Genomic DNA, 14,862 nt, shown 5'->3' on the forward strand with positions numbered 1-14,862 from the left:
TTTACATTTTTGTAAACCAAAAGTTTAAAATTAATGGATCTAGTGAAAAAGATAATCCGCAGATTAATTTCATTTTTAGTTGCAGGTCTAATACTTGATAAAACAAACTATATGCACAAAATCATTTTAAATGAAATTGAATTATTTAAATAGATTAAAGATCCAAGTTTGTTATCGCAGACAGAGACACAATATAGGGATTGAAAGGACCCTACAGATTTTTTAAATTGTAATATTTTTATGGCTCAAACTTGTTTGTTATTTAATGAACGTGGTTAAGATTGAATCATGCCAAAAGCCCTCATATTCCCAGTTATTGTGTGTCCCCAGCCTTAGCCAGTGATATCCAGTCATGGTTTTCAGTCATGTAAATCTGCTGTTGTCATTCCAGGCAAACACTAAAGCAATGCAGGGATTTTGTTTGGACTTTGACCCAGAGCAGCCCACCAACCTGGGATGCACATCCACCGATTCCTTGGAAAGGTTTTCATTTAAAGCTGCATCTACTAAAATTGCTGATGTGGAAAAGCATAAAATGGATGACCTTAGCAGCCTTGACTGTACATATATGGACAGACATGAGGAGCTGCACTCTGATAGAATTTGAAATCACTGCTGACTCATCCCCTTCCCATGACCATACGTCCCCAAGTGTGTCATGACATCCATCTTACAGAAATACACATTAGGTTAGATATTTAACCATTTATCTTTATCATTTTTAGCTTTTTTCCATATATACAGCCAACTCTTTCAGGTCACTATAAGCTAAATATATTGACTGTTAAACAATATGATAACATACTTATTCTGATTTCCTTGCACATGCATCGTCTTCCACTTTGGGCTTATTTACATTTCACTACATGTTAGGCTAGTGGCCTCTGCTTTTTGTGCTTAACTAACTTCATGGGTGTTATCCCTAGATAAGGAAGTATTGAATTTAGAGCATGGAGAATTTGGAAACTCCACACAGAAAGGCTTGGGGATTTGAACCCAGAATTTGCTTGCTATGCTGTGACAGTGCTAACCCCTGAGCGTGTAAATATTGTAAATATATTACCATATATCTAAGAAACGTTGTCATGACTATTTTGTGTGTAGAAATCTTCTAATTTTAGAGTCCTAATAACTATAAGAGTGAATTCATATATTTCATATATTTCCAACTTGTGTTCTCTGTGAATACTACAATATGTACATGACATTATTAATTCAGTGATCAGATCACACATATTATAAGTAACACTAGCAAGTAGTTCAAGTTGTAACCATGGGTACTTTACCCAATGATTGTGGCAATAGATTGCAGTGATTCTAACTGTTCATTACTGAACATTCTGGGAACCTTTAAAGAATCAAACGTCAAGTGTCGTGAAAACACTTTGGCAAGGGGATAACCTAAAACCTTTACAGTCATTCTTGCTAAACGAGTACTTTATGACCTTTGTGACTCAAACAATAATAATTGAATTTGTTGAGCTGTACACATCCTGAAACTTTTGGTTGAATTTTCCAAAACTTCAGAATGGCTACCTGTCCACTCACAGTAATGGATTCCACTGTTTGGTTTGCCCTTCTTCAACTAATGCTGTTCTTCAGCCAGAGTGTAGTGTTTGGTAGAACTTAAAAACTGAAGACTCACAAGACTGGAAACCATTGACTTAAAGGAAACATTGGTGAGGAAAGTAAGTTGTGGAGAAAAGGGAGGCAACAAAGGGGAGAAGAGGGAATCGACTGGTTTTGGATGGGAGTCGGGGAGGAATTAGTTACCTGTAAGAAATGGCAAGAGCGCTCCTGCTGCTGACTGCCCTTAGATTTGAATAGAGCTCTATCTAGGTTTAGGTTACCGGATCCTGCGCTGGCTCGTAGGTGGTTGTGGCTGCTGTTGTTGGTGTAGACCTCTCGGGCCCTGCTCACCGTTAGGCTTGATGACCATGCCCCTTTCTTCACAAGGGGCCCGTCCACAAGACCCAGTGGCAGCAAGGGGCCACTTCCTCCAACGAGACCGCCACCGCTGTTATTGCTGCTACCACTAACTGGCACACATGCCGACGACGCTGCATACTTCACATCGTTGTTGCTCCGGGAGGCTTTGAGTGCAGAATGGTGGTGTGTGTGGCCATGGTGTGCGTGGGTGTGTGTGTGCTCGTTGAGTGTGCTGTAAGGGTCCATCATGAAGTACTGCTGGGACTGCGAGGAGGAGAGACTAGGGAGGGGAGTCTGGGGAAACTTGTCGTGGGTGTTGCCAGGATACCGGCCCATTGTCATGGCGATGGGCGAGGGGGAAATGGAGGGTGAAGGTGAGGGTGGAGGTTGGTGGTGGTGAGGGTGGTAGAGACACAGCTCCCGTTCCAGGTTGTCATCTGAGCTCCAATATCCGGAGCCTGGAGCAGACGCTGAGCCGTGGAGCTGGTGGTGGTGGTGGCTTCGATGCTTGGGCTCCGCTGATCGACAGCGCTCACGGCTCTTGCTGCGCTTCCGTTGGCGCACTCCCACTGGTGGAGTTTCACCCTCTGGGCTGGCCCGTGAACCACCACCACCACCTCCTCCGCCACCACCACCACCATTAACGCTCCCATTATTGGCCCCCTTTGAAGGCTGTGTGTGATGCGGCCCCTCCAGTGAATGTGACTTGGTGAAGAGTTTCTGGACTGAGTGGACCAGGTGCCGAATTCTCCCTGGGCTGTCATTGTTGTTGTTGTTGGCCCCCATCCCCCCACTGTGGGCCAGCACTCCTCGTTTGTACTGTAGTGTATGGTAGCCATCTCTGGGAAATGACGGCTGACGCTCAAACGGGTCCGCAAAGTTTGCTGGTACCCGGGTTGGAGTTTTACCTCCATAGCCTCCTCCACCTCCTCCTCCTCCCCTTCCTCCTCCTACATATGGTACCATGGCCATACACTCATCCTTTACCTCAGGATGGTGAGATGAGGAGGTGGAGTGGCACCTCCTTGGGAAGGTTCCGTATGGGACGATGCTGTTGCTGTCGGAGGGGTACGGGGTACGCTGAGAATTGTAGTAGGACAGCTCAGCTGGATGCGGCATGGGAATGGGCACGGGCATGTCATTCTGACTGATTAAATATGGCTTGCGGTCCACATGGTGACCCAGTAGATCATATGATGGTTCATAGGAGACCACGTGATGGTGACTCCGACTACTGGACAGGCCTTTCATGACGGGGAAGGATGGGTGGATGGAAAGAGGAATGGTATGGATGAGTGATGCCAGGCAGGCCTGTGACCAGAGATAGCTGCAGAAGACTATCCCTGAGAGGAGAGCTGCAGACTCTGAAAGACAGGAAGAGAGAGGAGCAATAAGAAAAACAGTAACTATAATGCATTGCAACAAGTCCAACACAAAACAAGTCATACCATGGCAATGATCAACCCTCTGGGTTTAATTAAACCATATTAGAGTTGCAAATGTTAAGACCTTTCAACTTTTAACCTTTAATTAAAGCTAACCCATGTGCCCCACAGTCCTGTTTTAATGGGACCAAGTGCGTGCACCCATGCCTTCCTTCAGATTTTGATCATCCTTTCCTTTTCTCATAGGGATAAGCATCATCAAAATCCACACTTAGGATGTGCCGAGCATTGGGAAACTCTGGGAGATAGGAAGTGCATTCATAAAGAAAACCAGCAGGAGGAACACATAATTGTGTTTCAAATAATCAGTTTTAATTACCCTTTTTTTTATAAACCTTAACTTATCCCTTTGTTTCGATTTCAGATTTATTCACCAAATCCCAAAGACACGAGCAGAAAATACAAACACCTGCTATATAGCAGCATCCAGTGCACAACAAGCCTGCCTACAGCAGTCAGACATAGAACCAAATGGAACAACACATGGCTAGCTGACATCTCTGGTGTTTGTTATTTAATCTTTTCAGTGTGTTTGTGTTGTATATTGTTGTTTCATGTTATTTATTAATATATGAATGGTTGTGTGTATGGTTGTTTTTGTAAATGCTTACGTATGAGTATAAATGTATGGACGCATGTGTGTATATTGATAAACATAGAGTTTTAGATTTTAAGACAATGTAAAATTACAATCACAGACTAGAGCCCAACCAAAAGGGATTTTTAAGGCTAATACCGATACAAATATTAGTTTTTTTTTAATCCGATATGCCGATATATCGGCTAATATATATTTAAAAAACTCCAGAAATACATTGCAAAACAAACAGATTTCCCTAACATTAGTTGTCACTAAAATAGTATGATACTAATTTGTTTATTGTCATAACAGAACAGAGAAACATCAACATATATTAAAAGTTCTGATAAATAAAATGTATAAAAATACTAACTTAAGATATGAAACTTAAAGTCCTTTGAGCAAAAACACAAATATCTGTCAGGCTCTATCACAGACTTTAACCAGATTGTAGTCTAGTAGTGTACTGTTGCACTAAACAGGACGATGAGACACACACACACACACACACAACACACACACACACACACACACACACCAGAATGCCTAACTATTCAAACTCATACTGTAGAGCATCAGTGTGTTTCTATTGGCTGATCGTGCACATCCACATGGTCAAAGTTGAATTCAAGTGAACTCTGATCTGCGAAATGGAATGGGCGTGCTTGGATTTGTGTGTTTTTTGAGCTGGATGGAGGATGGAGCTAACATCTGTAGGGCAAAAGTGTAATGTCATCGTACCATCATCAACTTAAATCCGACACCTAAAGGCTCCGAGTGGCACTGAGGGGCTCAGCTGGTAACCAAGAACAAGTCGTTGTTTGGGGCAATGCCAAACGTCAAAATCACTGGATCCATTCAAAAAAGTAGGCGGATGATTCAAGAATTGGAACCAATAAATGTAAAAGTAAATGATAGTAACATAGGAGCATGGTATTAAAAGTAAATGTCTTTCCAGTTCAAAGTCTGTCTGCCAGCCATTTGTACTCAGTGTACTAGACAAACTCATCCAATCAGATTGCACTTAATATTGCAGGTAACGGGACTGTAAGAAGTCCCCTCTCTCGATCTTATATAACAGTGAGTTCACATCTCAGGCGACTATGGCAAAAGGCTCCAGGGTTCAGACTGCTCGCGAGGCAGTTTTATTACAGATGAACAGCCATGCAGGGCCACAGTGTTGATGTGTGTGCCGCATGCATGGCTGTGTGTGTTCTTGCACTCTCGCTTTTGTGGAAGAGTTGTGGGAAAGGTACGTGTGTGCGTGCATGTGTGCGTGCGTGTGTGTGTGTGTGTGTTGTGTGTATGCGCATGTGTGTGTGTGTTTGAGAGAGTGCGTGAGTTTTCCCTGTCCTACTTGGCCCGTGACAGGACTGCTTAACACAACCTGACAGCTCCACTGGTAGAAGGGCTGCTAACAAGCCACAGTAACTCCCAGTGAGCTGGGATAAGCCTCACACTCACACACACACACTGAGATCCCCCCCCCCCCCGGCCCCAGTTCCATTATAGGAAATCTTACAGCTATCACATACACTCTGTGGCTTTCGGTTGCTTGTTGATATATATATGTTGATATATTTAAAAATGTAATAATTTTACTATATATTATATTTATATTATATTGTTTTTGCCGCACAAAAACTACTGTCAAATTTCTTTAAGTCCGTTTTTGAATTGGTAGTTGTGTGGTATTTTCTGGCCCAGAAAAGTAACTGAAATGGCTGCTGGATGTCTGGTGAACCCACAGTGACAACAAATAGTCCGGGACACAAAATCACCTCAACATTTGTCTGGAACAAACAAACACGATACAATGTTAGTTAGTGAACTCAATGTAATTCCTGCTTGTATTTGGACATGCTCACTGTTAAAGCATTGAATGGCCTTGCCCCACCTTACCTCTCTGAGCTGCTGCACCCCTACACCCCCGGCCGATCTCTCAGGTCAGCTGAGGTTAATTACTCTGGTAATCATCATCCGGCGAATTTACCTTTACCACTACAAATCTTTTTGGGTGCTTTTCTACCTAACCTGTTTGTTTCAGTTAAAACAAACCCTGGCAATGATGTAATCATGTAATAATATTCACCTGAGTTTCTGCGCGGGAAAAACACCGGACGCCACAATCTTCTGAACATAGCGATACTGAGAAATCCAGAGAGAGTTGTGTGGAGCTGATAGTCTTAATAAGCTTTGTAGCAACTCATTTGGCAACGGCTTGAATGTAACAGACGTTCATTAATATCCAAGAGTTGTATGTATGGTACATGTATGGTGTGTATGGTATGTGCAAAGAACAGGGGGCTTGAATAAGCAGCATTTTCCTACTGGCAGCAATATACATCTGGTTACATTAAATATGACAATATAAAAGGACCTGAGACAATATAAAGTCTGAGGTATGCTGGTGGAGAGTGATTCTGAATGGAAGGAGACGCACTACTTAACAGGAACTGATACAAATGGTGATTGGATGTGTGGTGTGTTTTTTTTGTACTATTATTTACTGTTGTCTGTGTTTAATGTTCGTTGTGGCTCTCTTGAGTGCAAAACAAATTCCCCTCAGAGCAGTAAAGTTTTTATTCATTCATTCATCTTTGGGTTTCCCCCTGACTTTGATGGCACTGCCCACTACTGAACACATCAACACATTACAGCCGAGAAAGTTTCCCGCAGTTACTGCAGTGTTCACGTCACATCCACTGCAACGTGTAGCTACATGCTAACGTCAGCGAAACCGTCATCTTGGTTGCTGACGTTGTTATTTTCTCTCCAGTTAAGAAACATTCCTGGTGGAACATGGTTGTGTAGGTTTGGTTTAGACTCCTTATTTGTGAATATTCATGGTAGAACGTGCCGCAATACCCCATTAAAGTCAGTCCCCGGCTGCAATGACGGATGGTTAAGAGCCCATTAATGCATAATAAAACCTGGCTGTAGTGTTTGAGGCATAGCCCCTTTTATTCCTATGAGACTTGCTCAGTGTTGCATGAAGCCAAAAAAGTTCAACTTCCTTGTATAAAAATTGACCAGAAGATCGGTGCTGCTATGGGAATGTTCTAGACTCTCCACATGTTATTGGATCGAATGGATCCAATTCTGATAGGGAAACGAGTCATTATGAGGGGGGTGTTGACAGTTAAATGTATCACTGATTTAGAGACGTCTCTTTCACCATGTAAGTCAATGGGAAAAAGGTCTTTTTTAAGCCCCATGGCATCATGGCATGGAAGTTGCAATTCTATTGTTTGGCCTCTATTTCAAATTGGCTTTAAAAGGGTGACACATTTCCTGGGGGCCTGAAAGAAATAGCAAGAGCACAGATGCACAAGACTGTAAAACGCTGACCAGTCAGATGCTCAAACAAAGCGTCTCAGACAGGGGGTGAATACAGGTGCAGCCATGGGAAGTATGAGAAAAATAACATTAGGACATGTAAACATGTTTTAGTAGAAACACAAACTACAAGCATGAATCTGAAAATGAGCATAATAGGTCACCTTTAAACACTACAAACTGCAAATCTGAATATGTTTTGAAACGCATTTCTGGATTTATTTTTAATATACAGTATATCGGCCGATATATCGGCATATTGAATTTTTAAATAACCGAATATTCATATAGGTATCGGCCTTAAAAATACTTTATCGGTCGGGCTCTAATGCCCACGTCGGAACTATAACTCTCCAATAATCAGTGAGTGTTGCTGCTCCCTCAGCAGTGAACAGAACCACTGTAGTTCACGTGGAGAGAGGGATCATGTCATCAGGGAGAATCTAACAAAATGAGCTGCAGAAAGAAGACAACCAAGGAGGGTCAGAGTGTAAACTGGTGTCATCAAAACTTGATTATTATTGTGATAATTGCTTTTGTTTCCTGGCTGAATGTAGGCTAAGATTTACATTTTAATTCCAAAGAGATCTCCGGTAGGAGCAAGTACACACTATTCTCCAAACTGGAGATTAGCTATAAATACAACTGCCACTTGAAAGTAAAAAAAAGAAGTTATATGAGAAGAGGAATGGAGGTAAAGCAACGGACGGAAACTAAGTCTATACAAGATTATAAAGAAGGGATGAAAAACAGATGAGAGATTGACAGCTGAACCCAACACGTCTTCTACCACCACGTCCTGCTGCATTTTTCAAAGAGCCATATGTGCCATGCAGGCTGGGTTGATGCTGTGTGTAGGCGGAAGGAGAAATGAAAATAGGGCTGAGATCAAGCTATTTTGGGCTAAATGGAAGCAGGCGAACAAAAAGCTTTTGAGTCACCCTCTGAGGGTGGATACCAGAGCCGAAGACAGACAGAATACTCATTTAATGTAGCCAGATGGGCATTTACTTCCATACCGGGGCGCGCGCACACACACACACACACACACACACACAAAGGATATACCTCATTATCAAACTCACCAAAGAACTAGTTTGTGTCTTTCAAAAAGAATGTTTATTCTAATGTATTGAGTATTATTTCAACAATTCAACATTGTTCAATATCAAAGTGAATTTAATGACCATGTGAAATGCAAAAGGTCAGGCGATATAAAGATACCATAAGAGATCCTATTTGTCAGCCATCAATATTGGCCATGCTGTTGACAACCGAGGTAGCCATCCCACTAATTCTCAGGTTATGGTTAATCCCAGATCCGAGGAACAGCAGAACAGAAAGCCTGATCCCCCATGGTGCTGAGCTTAGTCTTGGGGTGAAGGAGGCGGTTCGAGTTTGTTGAATGGAAGGATCGAGTTGTTGTTAGAGGGGTGAGTAGTTCTTCCAGATGGGGGGGGCGGGGGGGGGGGGGGGGGGGGGAGGGGGGGGGGATGTCATATCCTGGCGGAAACGGGAAGCCAGTCAAGTGAATGGAGAATGGGTGTGATGTGGTCATATTTTCACCCACTCATGGTAACTCATACCAGTGTGGTCATTGAGTCGTTGTGCATTTACAAATAAATTAGCACTCATTTGAAAGTCTACTATTGATGTTGTGTTAATGTGCTGGTGAGAAGCTGTGAAATCTTAGACAGCAGAGTTGGCTGCTGAACGGTGTGAGAAAAGGAAACCCATAAGACACGGCAGCTGAACTCTTTCTCTTTTTTAGGAACGCCCTGATCACAGTCCCACCCGGAGGCTGTCCAGTCTGATCTACTGGCCTCTGATCAGCTTCACAGCTCCAGTAGTTGGGGTGAAGGACCTTATTTTCATTGGTGGTAATTAGGGAGGTCTTTTCAACACGTTCATGCTGCCAACTCGTAAAATACTGATGCTCAGTCAGGTGCGCTCAGCGTCGATCACCGACGTAAAAATCACCCTTTAGTGTAATAGTGATATCTTAAATACAATTAATAGGCATATATAATTTAAAACATACTTAAAAATGTGCATAAAAGGATAAGTTAAAACTGCTTAGTTAAAATGCTGTAATTCATTGCACAGCTTGTTTAAACTGCTCGGTTAAAAAGATGGTTATTCATTTCTTTATTGAGTTAAAATGCACTATAATCTGTAGATCGGTAATCAATTGCTCTGACCTTTTCAGGTAAAAGAGGCTTAACGGATGAATAGAATAAAAAGACGATTTGTGTTTAAAATGACGTCTAAGATTTACATTTTTGGGGAAAATGCAGACGCACCAGGCATAGCAGCAGCTCCGCCGCAGCGCTGTAAGATGACGTAGTATTAAGAGTGACAACTGTAGCGAGGATTAGTATGAAAGACCTGAAATCCACATAACGAGGTTGGTTGGGGTGGTGAATGGGTCAAACAACATTAACTTTCACCTAGGAGACCGTGTCCCCTTCTTGACCCGCATGTCACTAAAATGTACATTTTGGAACCCCGCCCTCTATCTTCTTCTAAACCTAACTGTCCCGTTCTCGTGCCACATTTCAGTTAAATGAACGTCTCGGCCCAGAGCTTCAAAAGGTGACGCCCTATAGTAAGTCTACAGTCTACCAAGTAAGTCTACAGTGAATATGACGCCAAAGGGCTAGACAGGAATCCTGAGAGCTAATAGTGACGCCAAGAGTCCTGACCCAGAGCGTCAGAAAGTGACGCCAAGAGTCCCAACCACCTGGTCTAAACATGACGCTAAAGGACACTTTTTGCGTCAATAAAAAACGCCAACGTTATCACGTATCGCATATTTTATTCATATCGTGCAGCTGTAGCCCCCATTCAACAACAACAGCAGCAGTTGTGTTGAAGTTCAATACATCAATATATCTATACAGTATACATATATCATAGTATAGTATGGCAGACTGATCAGTGCATCTATATAACAATAATATGAGTTTCAATGACCTAAAAAAATCCTCTTCCTTAAATTAAAATATAGATAAATAAATAAACTTTCTGACAAGAAGCTAAAAGTACAAATACTGACATTACCAATTGTACACTGAGCCCAGATTAGAACACATCTCCGGTGATTCAGACTATAACTGGGCAAGATGTGGTTTAATGGCTCTATAATGGTCTGTAGTCATCAACCACTATTGGCAACCAGTTAATGTTCAGACATCACTATGCAGGCGGAGGGAATCAATACCAAATGGGACAACCACTGAAAAGACCCTATAGTGATATATTGATTCTCCCTCTCCTTCTCTCTCTCTCTCTCTCTCTCTCTCTATGTCTCTCACACTGTCTCTCTCTCTGCTCTCTGTCTCTCTCACTCTGTCTCTCTCTCTATGTCTCTCTCACTCTGTCTCTCTCTCTGCTCTCTTGCTCTGTCTCTCTCTCTCTTTCTCTCTCTGTCTCTCTCTTTCCCTCTCTCTCTTTTTCTCTCTCTCCCTCTCTCTCTCTTTCCCTCATTCTATCTCTGTTTCTCTCTCTCTGTCTCTCTTGCTCTGTCTCTCTCTCTCCCTCCCTCCCTCTCCCTCTCCCTCTCTCTCTCTCTCTCTCTCTCTGATCCATGTTTACTAGTTTGGTGTTTTTTTACCAAAACCTCCCTCGATCGCCTTTGTCTTTCAAGATACGATAACAAGAACGTTGACAGTGGCAGGCTCAAATGATATAAAATGCACATAAGAACATAAAGATACATATAGAAACTGTGTAATGCAAAATGCAAAGAGAAGACGTGCAAGAAGAAGTTTGAATGGAGCTGTTTGATGTTGAATGGCAGTTCAGTGTGGTGATGGCAGTGGGGATGAAGGATTTGTTATATATGTTTTTCCTCGCATAAGGGACTCTGTAGCATAGACCTGGTCATAACTGACAGGACTGGCAAAGCGGTGAGTGGGATCCTGTGGGACTATAGTCGCTTTCCCGAGTACGGACCAGGTGTGAAGTTCTATTAGGGGGGTTTGGGGGAAGCCAATAACCTTGGTGGCCTGATTTATTATATGTTTATATGTGCAAGTTTTGTTTGTGTTTCGTGTGATGGTGAGGGCATTATCAGTTCTTGTCATTATCCAGTGAAAGGTTTCTTATTTTCTGGCCAATGGAGAGTTATTCTTTCCCAACATTGCAGGCAGGGCCCAGGAGGTACACTCGCACCTCTCCAGCAACCAGTTCACACTCCGTATTTGGTCTGTGTGAGGACTTAAGTCCCCGCCGAGTGAGCTACTGTTGCCCCCCCCCCCCCCCATAAATACAAATTGATGACAGATACACTTTGTATTCATTAGAAATTACATTTAAAAAAATGTGTTAAACTTAAGTCCGGAGTTGCTGTATATTACAGGTCAACTGAATAGTGCTTCAAATGATAAACTAGTGCTTTGTTTTTGTTTTTGAGTACTTGCTGATTGTATTTTCTAATCGCATAGTGCTTTGATCTTCCATGCAGTCTTGCTGAATATTGTACCACATCTCCTGCTGCGCTCACGGCAGAGATATATAATTATTAATAACAAATTCCGCCCAAGGCTGATTGTTATTTATAAATAGTTATAGATAGTTGAAAAGAAAACACAAATGGTATGACTGAACGGATGTTTTGCTTCAGAAGACCTGAGGCAATTTTGTTTGTGTGGAGGCTGGTGGATCTGAGTAGTGAACTAAAAAGTTAGAAAAAGGCCTCCGTTAAACTGTGACGAGGGTCATGGTATCAGTAGTCGAGAGGAACAACCACACAGCTCCCTATTTCTAATGAAGTAAAACTTTGCAGTGTTGTTATCTTTCTGCCTGCTCACACGGCACTGTAATACTAGAGGCCTGGAAGTGTATATATAGAGATATATTTACGTGTGTGTGTATATACAGTATACTGTGCAAAAGTCTTAGGCAGGTGTGAAAAAATACTGTAAACTAAGAATGCTTTCGATTTACAAAATGCAAAGTGAGCAAAAAGAAAAGAAAAAAAGAAAAATCTAAATCACATCCATATTTGGTGTTACTGCCATTTGCCTTCAAACCCGTATCAATTCTCATAGGTACACTTGCAAAAAGTCGGGGAACGTTGAGGATCGTAGACTCAGTGGTCGGCCAAGGAAACTCGCAGTGCAGCAGATGAAAAACACATCAAGCTTATTTCCCTTCGATATCAGAAGATGTCCAGCAGTGACGTTAGCTCAAGCTCAGAACTGGCAGAAACCAGTGGGACCCAGGTACACCCACCTACTGTCTGGAGAAACCTAGCCAGAAGTGGTCTTTATGGAAGAGTTGCAGCCAAAAGGCCCTACCTCCGACATGGAAACAAGGCTAAGCGACTCAACTGTGCACGAAAACATAGTCGGAGGCTTTTTTCTTGATATTTTTGAAAGCATTCTTAGTTTACAGCATTTTTTCACACCTTCCTGACTTTTGCACAGTACTGTATATATGTGTATATATTAGGGCTGCACGATTATGGCCAAAATGATAATCACAATTATTTTGATCAAAATTTTGAACCCGATTATTCTCACGATTATTTGTTGATTTTAACCAAAACAAATTGTATTGTCACATAGGCTATTTATAACTGGAGAGGGAGTGTGATGGACGCTACTCACAGAGAGACGGCTGACTCATTATGAACGGGTCCAGCACGGGTCGAACGGCGGATACACACGTCGTGTGTATGAAACGTCTGTATCTTCACTGCGCTGCATTTTTATGAACTATGATATTCTGGCCATGGGTCACATCTCTGGCCAGGTCCAGGCCCCGGTCTCGGTACAGCAGCTGTGTCTCACACGCTGTTACTCTACCAACTGAAGTTAGTTGCATTCAATAACTTCTCCTATGTTCTTCGCCGTAGCGGCCGCGATAGTAGAGTTACCATGGAAACACTGGTACAAATACTGGTTTGCCCCTCATACTTAACAATATACAGCTGTGTTAAAAAAAAAATTAAAACTGTGGACAAATATCTGAAGTGTGGACCGGCGGCCGCTGTGTGGCGGGGCGCGGAGAGCAAGAGGAGAGAGAGTAGGACGAGAGAGCGTAGAAAGATCCAACACAGGCACGGCTTTACAGACGAAATGGGTCATGTAACGCAAAATTAAACCATATCCTTATAAACAACATTGCAGCAGATGCGAGGACATTAGCACCGGTGCGTCCTAGAGGAGCTAACAGCTAACGGACGCTACTAGCTAACAGCTAACAGACGCTAACTAGCACCGACTAGCACTGGTCACTGCTGTTGTCTGAAAAACAACAGACGGGACAAAATGTTGCGTTTACTGGTAAACTGGTAAACCTTGAGACTGACGTATAACCGACTGCTATCTGTTGAATTTTCCTCCCGTTACTCTGTCCTCTGGGACTGTCTATATCTAGAAACATAGCTGCGCGGTGCAGTAAACTACTCTGACTGGCTCATGAGCAGACGGCTTTACGGAGCGGGAGATTGGCTTTGCAAAAAACACGGAGCGTTCTATGAAATGACGCTTTATAAAAAATAATCGCTCATCACGCAAATTTGATCGTGGGAAGTCCAAATCGTGATCGCGATTAAAATTCGATTAATTGTGCAGCCCTAGTATATATATATATATATATATATATATATATATATATATGATGTGTATTATTATTGCAATTAACAAGAAATCCCAGATGAAAGTTCATTCTACAGTTATGCACAGCTTTCTAAGCCCATCCAGCCCCCACCCTCCGCCCTATGGCGCTGTGATGCTCAATGCAAACACACACAAAAAAGGATGTATACATACACACATACAGTACATATACTAATACATAAACATATACCATACCCAAATACCTACTAGGGGTGGGGGGAAAAATCGATACAGCTTAGTATCATGATATTTTCCTCGGCAATACTGTATCGATACACAGACGCCAAGTATCGATCGAGTATCATGTGTTCATGTGTACGTTGGTCAGTTTGTCTGCTTGATCATCCCATTTTTCAGCAATAAAATTGACGTGTGATGATCAAACAGAAAAATGTATCTTATTAGATGAATCAGATGTTGGTACTAAATTGCAGAATATTGCAATATGTATCACATGCAGTCTAATGTGTGTGTTTTTCGCTGAGATTTTCTCTCAATTTTACTTGTTTCTCATTCTGTCTCTTCTGGTCTTAGAAGATAACCAAAAGGAGAAATGATGTGTAGCCATGGTAACCACAGCAGTATGTGAAACAGACATGGGTGAACAGAAATTTCACGTGAAAAAAAACCACTCATTATACCTCCTACATCCCACAGCATTTGGTACTAGTACTGTCCTACCAGGAAGGACACACACACGCGCGCACACACACACACACACACACACACACACACACACACACACACACACACACACACACACACACACACACACACACACACACACACACACACACACACACACACGTTTTCAGGCACTACCATAGAAACCAGTCTATAAACAGCGAAGGCAGGAGGGTTTTCCTAATGCAGCCTGGATGTGTTTGAATAAATTTGAGACATGAAAAACTCAAATGTGCATCCCCACTTTTTGATGATA

At 42.3% G+C, this 14,862-nt stretch overlaps 1 protein-coding gene across 6 annotated transcripts in view; it reads right to left on the reverse strand.

The window, feature by feature from the left end:
• Positions 1-14,862, reverse strand: part of LOC116699625 (disks large-associated protein 1) — a 94,501-nt gene that overhangs the window by 50,766 nt on the left and 28,873 nt on the right. For 4 of the 6 annotated variants that reach the window (XM_032532294.1, XM_032532291.1, XM_032532289.1 and 1 more), the window contains exon 3: positions 1,774-3,293. In XM_032532294.1, coding sequence (XP_032388185.1) covers positions 1,774-3,180 — 1,407 coding nt within the window. In that variant the 5' untranslated portion in view covers positions 3,181-3,293. The remainder of the gene's footprint in view (positions 1-1,773; positions 3,294-14,862) is intronic. The other 2 variants (XM_032532292.1, XM_032532295.1) reach the window with 2 other exon arrangements.

Source organism: Etheostoma spectabile, chromosome 12 (genome assembly GCF_008692095.1).
Source record: "Etheostoma spectabile isolate EspeVRDwgs_2016 chromosome 12, UIUC_Espe_1.0, whole genome shotgun sequence".
NCBI lineage: Eukaryota > Metazoa > Chordata > Actinopteri > Perciformes > Percidae > Etheostoma > Etheostoma spectabile.